The sequence below is a fragment of the Balaenoptera ricei genome, chromosome 19 (assembly GCF_028023285.1).
Source record: "Balaenoptera ricei isolate mBalRic1 chromosome 19, mBalRic1.hap2, whole genome shotgun sequence".
Classification (NCBI taxonomy): Eukaryota; Metazoa; Chordata; class Mammalia; order Artiodactyla; family Balaenopteridae; genus Balaenoptera; species Balaenoptera ricei.
In genome coordinates this window covers 60,087,522-60,098,986 of record NC_082657.1, presented here as the reverse complement: position 1 = coordinate 60,098,986, position 11,465 = coordinate 60,087,522, and the positions used below count along the sequence as shown (strand labels likewise).

The 11,465-nt window shown below is 50.0% G+C and overlaps 1 protein-coding gene across 1 annotated transcript; it reads right to left on the bottom strand.

The window, feature by feature from the left end:
• Window positions 1-9,261: 9,261 nt before the first annotated feature.
• LOC132353473 (V-type proton ATPase subunit e 1-like) lies at window positions 9,262-9,820 on the bottom strand. Its single transcript, XM_059904692.1, has one exon. It carries the CDS (start codon window positions 9,818-9,820, stop codon window positions 9,575-9,577), a length of 246 nt encoding a protein of 81 aa, XP_059760675.1. The 3' UTR covers window positions 9,262-9,574.
• Window positions 9,821-11,465: the final 1,645 nt, after the last annotated feature.

The window sequence follows — 11,465 nt, the reverse complement described above, 5'->3', positions numbered from 1 at the left end:
ATCTATGAAACAGACACAGATATAGAGAAAACACTTGTGGTTGCCAAGGGGGAGGGGGTATGGGGGAGGGATGAATTGGGAGTTTGGGATTAGCAGATACAAACTACTATATATAGAATGGATAGGGCTTCCCTGGTGGCACAGTGGTTAAGAATCCACCTGCCAATGCAGGGGACACAGGTCCGAGCCCTGGTCCGGGAAGATCCCACATGCTGCGGAGCAACTAAGCCCGTGCACCACAACTACCGAGCCTGCGCTCTAGAGCCCACGAGCCACAACTACTGAGCCCGTGTGCCACAACTTCTGAAGCCCGTGCGCCTGGAGCCTGTGCTCCACAATAAGAGAAGACAACGCAATTAGAAGCCCGCGCACCACAACAAAGAGTAGCCCCCGCTCGCCTCAACTAGAGAAAGCCTGCACACAGCAACAAAGACCCAACACAGCCAAAAATAAATAAATAAAATAAAATAAAAATGAATAAAATCTATCTTTAAAAAAAAAAAGAATGGATAAACAAGATCCTACTGTAGAGCACAGAGAACTATATTCAATATCCTATGATAAACCACAATCGGAAAGAATAATGAAAAAGAACATATATATGTATAACTGAATCACTTTGCTGTATAGCAGAAATTAACACGACATTGTAAATCAACTATACTTCAATAAAATAAATAAATAAATAAAACAAAACCAAATTGCTGGGCGTACCCTTAGAGAGTCTGATGCTGTGGGTCTGGGGTGGGACCTGAGAGTCTGCATTTCCAGCGAGCTTCCAGGTGAGGTTGACTCTGCTGGTCTGAGGCAATAGGAAGTCAGCAGTATTAGGGCTGGTCCGTATGACTTGAATAAGGTGTAAAGTACTTCTTTCTCTAGTTGGCCAAAACTGCATGTGAGGAATGAGGTTCCTGATTCATTTGGGACCTTTCTGGACCTCCACCTGGGGGATGCTTGGAGAGAATGTGGATTCAACTGGAAGGAGGAAGAGGGGCTGCCTAGACGGGGAGGGCAGAGGTTTCACAACTTATCAAAGTACCAATTCATACCCCTCCCTTTGTATTTGTAAATTGATCCCTGGTGCTCTGCTGACCCCTAGTGGTGGGCAATTCTGTACCGCCTCCTTTGGGAGGTGCCCCTTGATTGCTGACTGTAGGTGGGGGGTGCCTGCTCCCCCGACCCCAAGGCCAGGGTCCTGGTACTTGCTCTTTCTTGGGAACTGATCTGCTGTCAGTCATTTACACTTTAGTAAGAGTCAGTTCAAGTCCTTGAGCTCCGTTCCAAGGGAGACTGCCACTTAAATCCCAAAGCTTATGCTGGAGAACAGGAAGGATTCCCCACTGGCTTTAAGTTTCATGCGACAGAGAATAAAGGGAAGGGTCCTTCCAAGAACCCTGCAGAGCAGCTGCCTCCTCTGACCTGGCAAGGTGGGAGAACCTGGCCGAGGTCCTGTTTCCCAGCTCTGGGCACTCCAACCTGGAAGGGCGGGTGTGCATTTTACATCTGCCTTGTGAGATGCTCACCTCTGATTCTGGGCGCTTGCCCTGCGCTCAGCATTATTGCTGCATCTTACAGCAGCCCTCCAAGGTCACAGTTACCAGCGGGGGCTCAGATAGGCTCAGAGGCTTGCTACCTTCATAACTGGAAAGCGAAGTGTCTGGAAGACATCTGAGTGGGCAGGCCAGTGGGTGGTTGGCCCTGGAACTCTATGGACCTGGAACTCAGGGAGGCAAAAGCTGAAGGGGGATGTAGGGTGACCTGCACATTAATAGCACTTAAAGCTTTTCAGGGAGGGTGGGTCCAAGAAGAAGGGAAGAGGCCCAGGGTCAGGCGTCAGAGGGGAAGGAAAGGAGCTGGCAGGAGACGCCAGGAGAGAGGGGAACGGGGCGGGGGGTGAGGACTGTAGGTGTTGACAGGCAGATGCCAGCTGGAAGTGTGCAGTCTCAGAAAAATCCGTCGTTTGATCAGCCACTTTGCTGGCTGTAGGGCAAAACCTGACTGCTTTGAAGAGGGGCCAGGGACCCAGCCTGCGGCTCCGTCCCTGGGGTGGAACTGAACTCAGGCACCTTCCCCGTCCTTTTGCTTGAAGGCCAATTTGGAGGGATGCGGCCACAAGCCAAAGAAAGTCTGGGGCCACCAGCAGCTGGAAGGATCTTCCCCTAGAGCCTTCCGAGGGAGGTGACCCTGCCAACACCTTGATTTTTGGACTTCTGGCCTCCAGACTGTGGGAAAGTATATGTCTGGGGTTTTTTTTGTTTTTGTTTTTAATTAATTTATTTATCTTTGGCTGCGTTGGGTCTTCGTTGCTGCGTGCGGGCTTTCTCTAGTTGCAGCGAGCGGGGGCCACTCTTCGCTGCGGTGCGCAGGCTTCTCATTGCACTGGCTTCTCTTGTTGTGGAGCACGGGCCCTAGGCACGCGGGCCTCAGTAGTTGTGGCACACGGGCTCAGCAGTTCTGGCTCGTGGGCTCTAGAGTGCAGGCTCAGTAGTTGTGGCGCACGGGCTTAGTTGCTCTGTGGCACGCGGGATCTTCCCGGACCAGGGCTCGAACCCATGCCCCCTGCAGTGGCAGGCGGATTCTTAGCTACTGCACCACCAGGGAAGTCCCATGTCTGTTGTTTTAACTCACTCAGTTTAGGTACTTTGTTATGGCAGCCCTAGAAAACTAATATAATAAGTATCGAAATATCTGTATACATATATAGATATAAAATAGATAGCCTCCCTTGCCTACATATATCATACATTGTATAAAATGAGAGTATACCGGCCGTGTCAGTGTTTTTCAAAGTGTGGTCCAAGGAACCCCTGCATTGCCTGGGGACCTCATCAAAAATGAAGATCCCCGGACCCCTCCCAGACCTACAGGACCAGGCTCTCTGGGGGCAGCCCCCAAATGGGCATTTTAAGCCAGCTTTCCAGGTGATTCTGAAGGACCCGGAGGCCTGGAACTCCAGTGGTCCCCTGGATGTAGCCGTGAGGGTGACTTGAGGGCAGGTGGGAGGAGAGTCATCACGGAGGGCCCCGGAAAGCATCCGAGCAGAAGTGGAGGGACAAGGACAGACTGTTCTGCTGAGGGGAGGTGGCTGGCATGCCTTCCTCGAGGCTGGTGTGTGCTGGGCCCAGATGTTCGGGGTCACAGGGCCCCAGCTCCTCCCCCTTGCAGCTGCCTGTGGGAGGAGCCAGGAGCACAAAGGCTGCTTGACACGGTCCCTCTGCACGCCTGGCCTTCCCAGACACTTCGGCAGCTGCTCCGCGTCAGGCTCCTCCAGGAATTCCAGGGCCCAGGAAAGAGGCCGGGGCTGATATCCCAGAAGCAGCTGGTGGGATGGGCCACAGGCCCATCTGGAAGTTTCCGGGCCTCAGGGAACATTTATGTAACCAGTTCAGAGGGGACGTTTGGACGGTGGATTAGCTGAGGACACAGGAGCCCCCCACACGCTTTGCCGAGGGTCAGGGCAGCCCCTCCCAGCCAGTCCGTGTAACGAGGACCATCCCTTATCCTCAAGTGGGAGCCAGGGAACCCGGGAGAAGCCCTTAGCCCAGCCCTGGGAGGGGACCGTCCCTTATCCCGCATGACCCCCGCCTGCTCCACGCTGCTGGGGGAGGAAGGGCAGATGCACATGTGTAAGCTCTCCTTCTGCTTCGTCACTCACAGTTGGTGGAGGGCTTGGCATGCAGTAGGCGTTCGCTAGAGTTTGCCGAGTGAACGCGTGGACGCATGGACCAGGTTTCTGCCCGGGAGGTGGGATCTGGGCCGAGCAGGGCTTCTCAGAGCGGGGTGCCCTGCCGGCAGCATCAGCGTCCCCTGAGAACTTGGTAGAAATGCAGGTTCCTGGGCCCCGCCCAGACCTCTTGCATCAGAAACCCGATGGGTGGGTGATAAGCTCTATAACCTTTGGGGGTCCTGCTGCCTCCCCGAGGGAGAGAACTACTGTGTAGCGGGGTGACGGTCAGCCCTGGCTGAGTGCTAGCGTCACCTTGGGAGCCTACAGCGCCAAACCAGCACCGGGCTCCCTGCAGGCTGGCGGATCAGAGCCCCTGGCGCGGGGCCGGGCCTTAGCTGCGTCCCGTGATTCTCTTGGGCAGCCGGATTGCGAACACACACCAGGCCTGGGAAGTGACACGGGTTTGGGTTCAAATCCTGGCCCTGCCTCTTAACAGCTGGGAGACTTTGGGGAAATCAGTTTCTTCATCTAAAAACAGAGGACCGTGGTAACAGGACCTTTCTCATAGGTGCCATGGAGAGTAAGGTGTTCATTTCTGTCTCGTGCTCCCAACAGCGTTTGGGACAGAGCGACTAGTAAGTGGGGGCTGCTATTATTGGTAGTAGTAGTATTACTATTCTTACTATTCCTCCTACTATTATTATTACTACTACTATTACTACCATGATTATGATCACTACTATTACTCCTGCCATCACTATTACTATTACTACCATCATTATCACTGTTATCACTATTGTTACTATTGCTACTAGTATTAATACTATTATCACTGTTATGATTACCACTGCTATTACTATCATTACTAGCATTGTTATCATTGCTACTATTAATACTATTACCATTATTACTACGATTAGTAGTATATTGCTATTGCTACAGCTTCTATTATTACTGCTGCTAGTATTATTACTATTAGTATTATTGCTACTATGACTATTACTACTGCTGCTACTATTTTGTCAAGGCAGAAGAACTCTGTCCTCCAAAATTCTTCAAGGAGGGACAATCACCTCTCATGCAGGCTGAGTTCTGGACTCTTGGATCAGGAATGCAACTAAAAGTCCAACCCTTTGCAGAACCAAAGGGGTCAAGGTCTTCCCGGGCCTCCAGTGCTACAGCACCTGGCTGCACCCATGGTGGGGGAGAGCCCTTTGGCAATCACTGGCTGGAGGCCGCAGAGGCCTGGAGCACGGCCTCCTTCCCCTGCATTTGCATTTGGGGGGTTTATCTCCCTGGAATGGGGCCATGATCTTCCCCAGACAGTCGGGGGATCCCCCTGTGCCAAACTCAGTCCTTCAGGCTCACATTTTAAAACGTTTCAAACTTTTGTCCTTCCTGAGCAAACAGATGAGATTTACGGGGGAGGTTGCTTCCAAGTGGCTCTTCCCCACCCAAATCCTATCTTCTCGGGGTTAGACGTGAAACAAAACAGTGCACCTCTCCACGCTTTTGAAGCCAGGGAAGGGAACACCTCATTTTTTTAGAAAGGCCCAAGTAATGCAGGAAGATGTCAAGCACTTGGAGCTGTGGTGTGCTTTGCACGTTCCTTTGGGAGAAAGGGAGAAAATATGACACTGAACTCAAAAACGAAATTCTTTTAGAATTCAGAATACAATCCACACACCTGGACTTAACAAATGGAGCAAAAATTTCTTGCAGAGATGGTGAGGACAGAGCTTGGCTGGCAGCTCCTGGTGGAAACAGGTGAGGTTAAACTATGGAGTCCCAACTATGGGACTTTTCTCTCCCTGCTCTGAGCAGCCAGACTTACTCTCTGGAAAAAACTGAAAAACTACCTCCATCAGAGGCAAGGATTGTCCTAGAATTGATCGAATGCATATTGATTTTCACTTGTGGTTTTCCCTAATTATTGTATTAGTACATGGTCATTAGCAGTCATTTGGGAAACAGAAAAAGGTAGAAAGAGGAGAATCCTGTGTTCAGAGAGAACCTCTGTTGATCTTTGGTGAATTTCCTTTCAGTATTTTTTTTGTATATTTTAAAACAAGGATATTGTACTGCAGATTACGTTTTGTATTTTTTAAATTTACCACGACAAAGATTTTTCTTTCCCCCTCCCACCACCTGGACCAGTTTCTCTAAGCCAGTCACCTGGAGGTGACTGTGACCCTGCCTTCTCCCTCTGCCCAAAGCCCATGAACCCCCAAGTCCTGTCAGGGTGGCCCCCTAAGTATGTCTCAACCCACCCACTTCTCTCCATCCCCTCGGCCACGACGCCCAGAAGTGGAGGGAAGCACTTTAGAAATATTTGGCTGTGGGCCTCTCACCAGGGCTGGGCTAAGGTCTCCTCCCAGGTTCCCTGGCTCCCACTCTGAACTCCAACCATCCATTCTCCACACTGTAGCCAGAACACGCTTTCAAAATGCAAATGTGATCATGTCCCCCCCATCCCAACCCCGGTTAAAACCTCAATTGCCGTAGCCCACTGCTCCTAGGATAAAGACCGGATTCCTCCTCCAGGAAGCCTCCCTGACTGCACACATGAACACGCCCACTTCATGGCACCGCACGCCCCCGACTGCCATTCTCGAGGGTGTTGGCGGGCCCACCGTCCAGCATCCCTGAATCACGGCCCCTTTGGGAACCACTCCATCGGCGGTGCTCAGCCAAGAGCAAGCACTCTGAGAACGCATCTGTGGATGAATGAGCGCCATCCGTAAACAGTGCTGGTGCAGCCTTATTATTCACATCGCGATTTCTTAAGTCTTGCCTTCTAGCCGGAAGTTAGGATACGTGATCACGCAGTGTGGTGCATCTCTACACAGCCACAAAATTTTGGCATTGCCATCTTAAATGCTGAGGATGGTGTGATCACTCCAATTTCATCTGGTTCTTAGTCTATAGACTTTCTGGGGAAATAGCTCGGCAAAACAGTGGAGACTAGAGACAGTGGTCCCTGGAAACCCTGTTAGTTACCTGCATCCTTGCCTCCCAGGCACGGAAGGAGCAGCCCCAACCTGGCATGTCCCCTCTCCTGGGGTCAGGAGATGCAGTTGTCCTGTGACCATTATACTAATCACTGAAGACCACTGTCAAAGAGGGAGCCGCCTGGGGCCATTCTGAAAGGCAGCTGCCCAGGTGAGCTGAGGCCACAGGTCCAGCCCAAACAAAAAAACTGCTGGAATCTTCCCAGGGGCCAGCTTATGAACTGTCTCTCCTCGACTATACCTTGGGGTTAGGTCCCCAAGCCCCTGGGGCCAATGCAGCAATGACACGGGAAGAGGCTAGCGAGGGGTGAAACGTGGAGCCTGAGGTTTTCTGGGACCCGTCCCTGCTGACACTTCAGGGTTTTCCTAAGGTTCCCTAACGTTTGCCATCACTGTTCTTTCGGTTAAAATAATAATTCTCTTCCAAAGGGGCAGGTGGTGAGGTTTGTGACTCTTGCTTTTGGCAAAGAAACAAGGGGAAAAACAAACCCACACAGTCTGGAAGGAAAGGAGCTGGCCAAAGAGTGAGATTTGGACCTAGTTCCTCAGCATCTGGGCCACGAACGGAGAAAATGAAGTGTTTCAGCCTCAAAATCATCGTCATTCTGATCAACATCGCCGCCGCCGTTATAAAGTTTGTCCAGCCTTGAGCCAAGGCTGTGGGCACTATTACTGTCTGCATTTTAGGGACAAGAAGGTGGAGGTTTAGACTCAAGATGTCAGGGCTTCTAAGTGGCCGGGCTGGGCCTGCCCCGCACGCAGATTCCTTACCTGGGCATCTTTGTCTGCGGTGTTCCCCTGCGCCCCGACGTCCAGGCAGCTCCGGCAGGTAGAAGGCTGGGAAGTTGAAAGATCAGGTTGAGTGGGGACCTTGGACCCAATTTTCCCATTGGTGTGATCACTCCAATTTCATTATCAGGGGGAAGAAATCTGGCTCTTAGTCTATAGAATTTCTGGGGAAATAGCTCAGCAAAAAGTAGACACTAGAGACAGTGGTTCCTGAAAATCCTGTTAGTTATCTGCATCCTTGGCTCCTGGGGATGGAAGGGGTGGCCCCAACCCCGGACGTCCCCTCTCCTGGAGTGGGTGCTGGTCTCCCCGTAGATGTCACCCCTCTTGCTCATAGGAGGGTGTGGCAGTGTTCCAGTGTGGATCCCAAGGCCACCACGTCCTAGCCACAGCACCTCGGGCAAGTTAATTACACGCCTGGAGCCCCAGTTTTCCCACCTATAAAATGGGCTCAGGGTACCTAACTCACAGATTTGCTGGGAAGCATTTTGCCCCCTCTCCTCCTTTGGGCCTTGGTGTAAATTATTTCCACCTGGAAGCCTTTCAGCTCCCACCCTGCTCTGGACAAGTAGGTTCCCGGAGCACCTCTCCTTGGACCCTCCTCACCCTTGAAATTCCTGTCCTGTGTTCGTTGCTTCCCTGAGGGCGAGGGCGGGGGCGGGGTCTGTCTCATTGAGCCGGGAACCACCAGGGTCAGCTCCAGTGCCTGGCACACAGTGGGTGCTTTTGGCATCTCTGGAGCTGGGAGGGAGAGGCGAGGATGTCGAGGGCGGCCGGGGCCTCTCAAACAATCCGAGCAATGGGCCGCCCACCTGAACGTGGTTATCTGCAGCAGCCACTGGGGGACTGAGTGGGCACAGGTGTGTTTCAGTGTTTGTGGATGTCGAGCATCTGAAAGACAGGTGCTGGGCTGCGCTGTGACATCACAGATTAGGGGCTACTTCCTTTTTTTTGGTTGTTATTTTCTGTAACTTTTTATTTTGGTATAAGTGCAACAGAAAAGTTGCAATAATATAAGGGATTCCCGTGTACCTTCACCCAGATTCATTTACATCTTGCCCCATTCTTTCTCTCTGTTTTCATGTAAATATAATATATACATAAGTTGCAAACATCAGCCACTTTTCTCCCTAAACACTCTGGTGTGTCTTTCCCAAGAACACGACTTTCTATTACCTAAATGCAAAAAAATGACCCAGATCAGGAAATTTAACATCTTACCAGAGTATAATACAGCCGAACCTCAGAGATATTGCTGGCTCGATTCCAGACCACTGCAATAAAGCAAATATTGCAATAAATCACCCGAATTTTTTGGTTTCCCAGTGCATATGAAAGTTATGTTTATACTATAGTCTGTTAAGTGTGCAATTACATTATGTCTGAAAAAACAATGTACATGCCTTAATTTAAAAATACTGCATTGCTAAAACATTCTAACCATCATCCGAGCCGTCAGCGAGTCATAACTTTTTTTGCTGGTGGAGGGTCTTGCCTGGGTGTTGATGGCCGCTGACTGATCAGGGCAGTGGCTACTGAAGGATGGCATGAGTGCGGCAATTTCTTTCTTTCTTTTTTTTTAGAGAGCAGAAAAATAATTTACTCCAAAGGAGGGCAGAAATAAGAAATTCATCCTGAAAACATACTTTGGTATAATTCTGGTGGGACAGATTTTCCCTCTGAACATGTTCTCCTACTGACTGCCCCACTGGAGTCTTATTGTCACGTAACAGTTTTTAAACACTTCGCTGATTCTCATGTTGTGAGCAGGCAGGAGCCGTCTTCAAATCCACAGTTTCCAAGGAGAGAGTAATGTTATTTCTCAGAAGAACAGCATTTTCTATCTCGGAAGAGTACATAAACATTTTATAGAGGCAGCACAGTTTAGATTCAATAGGCACATCATTCATCGAAGTGCAAAAAAGGTGACAGGAAAAAATACTGCATTGTAGAATAAGATATTCAAATGTGGTGGGAACGTTTAAGGCAGCTGACGGCCAAAGTGGGCGAGTCAAGGAAGGTGGTCTGGGTATGGAGGTGATTTTGCATCCAGAGGAGTTCTCTTCGTGACCTCAATGACTGAGCACTGGCGAGCAGGTCTTCTTACTCAAGGCCAATGATGCTTGAGGTTCCAGATAGTTTCATTTTTCAACTGTGGTCCAAAGAGGGGGTTGAGTTGGGCCAGAACTGCAATCAGCCAAAAGAGGTACCTGCAAACGGAACAGGTCACCAACATGGTGATCCTGACTCCCCGGATGGGACCCTTAGGGATGAAGCAGGGCACCAGGAAGCCGACGAAGCCCCAGAACACGCGCATCACGATGAGGGGCCCGGTGAGGCCGGTATACACCATGGTTGCTGCGGGAGGTGCCAGCCCCTGCCCCGCCGCCTCACTCGTGGCAATTTCTTAAAATAAGACAACAGGGGCTTCCCTGGTGGCGCAGTGGTTGAGAGTCTGCCTGCCAATGCAGGGGACACGGGTCAGGGGACACGGGTTCGAGCCCTGGTCTGGGAAGATCCCACATGCCCTGCGGAGCAACTAGGCCCGTGAGCCACAATTACTGAGCCTGTGCGTCTGGAGCCTGTGCTCCGCAACAAGAGAGGCCGCGGTAGTGAGAGGCCCGTGCACCGCGATGAAGAGTGGCCCCCGCTCGCCGCAACTAGAGAAAGCCCGCGCACAGAAACGAAGACCCAACACAGTCATAGATTAATTAATTAATTAATTAATTAAAAAATAAGTATAATTTTTGTGACTTTCTGTCTGAATTAAAAAAAAAAAAAAATCCCACAAGGACTCAGAGGCAAAGAATATACAAATCTATTTTCACTGCAAAGTAAAGGAGCTGTTACAGTGGAGGATTACTGGACTGAATGTCAATATTATGACATAGTATGAGTGTGTTTCATGCTTGGTAATTGTAATCATTGTTGCTTTTGTTGTGGTCATCCATGTACAATGCTTGGTGTCAGTCTATTTATCTCTTGTAAAAATAAAATACAGTGTGTGTGTGTGGAAAAAAAAAAGAAAACACTAGAAGCAAAAATAAATAAATAAATAAATAAATAATAAGACAACAGTCAAGTTTGCCGCATCGACTGACTTCCGTGAACAATTTCTCTGTAGCATGTAATGCTGTCTGATAGCATTTGACCCACAGTAGAACTTCTTTCAAAACTGGAGTCAGTCTTCCCAAACCCTGCTTTATCAACTAAGTTGATATAATATTCTAAATCCTTGGGACATCCCTGGTGGTCCAGTGGTTCCACTGCAGGGGGCGCAGTTTCCATCCTTGGTTGGGGAACTAAGATCCTGCATGCCGCGGCATGGCCAAAAAAAAAAAAAAAATCTAAATCCTTTGTTGTCATCTCAACAATCTTCACAGCACCTTCACCTGGAGTAGATTCCATCTCAAGAAACCACTTTCTTTGTTCATCTATAAGAAGCAACTCCTCATCCGTTCAACTTTTATCATGAGATTGCATCAATTCAGTCACATCTTCAGGCTCTACTTTTCTTTTTTAAACGTTATTTCCAGTGCACTTTTGTTTTCTTAATTAATTTATTTATTCTTGGCTGCCTTGGGTCTTTGTTGCTGCGCACGGGCTTTCTCTAGTTGTGGCGAGCAGGGGCTACTCTCCATTGCAGTGCGTGGGCTTCTCACTGTGGTGGCTTCTCTTGTGGACCATGGGCTCTAGGCACGCAGGCTCAATAGTTGTGGCACGTGGGCTCAGTAGCTGTGGCTCGCAGGCTCTAGAGCGCAGGCTCAGTAGTTGTGGCGTGCGGGCTTAGTTGCTCTGTGGCATGTGGGATCTTCCCGGACCAGGGCTCGAACCTGTGTCCCCTGCATTGGCAGGCGGATTCTTAACCATTGCGCCACCAGGGAAGCCCCCAGGCTCCACTTCTAACTCTAGTTCTCTTGCTGTTTCCACCACATCTGCAGTTCCTTCCTCCACTAAATCCTGAACCCCTGAAAGCTGTCCATGAGGGCTGGAATCAA

Excerpts from the sequence above, each read along its gene's own strand:
- LOC132353473 (XM_059904692.1), bottom strand. The coding sequence starts at position 9,820 with ATGGTGTATACCGGCCTCACCGGGCCCCTCATCGTGATGCGCGTGTTC.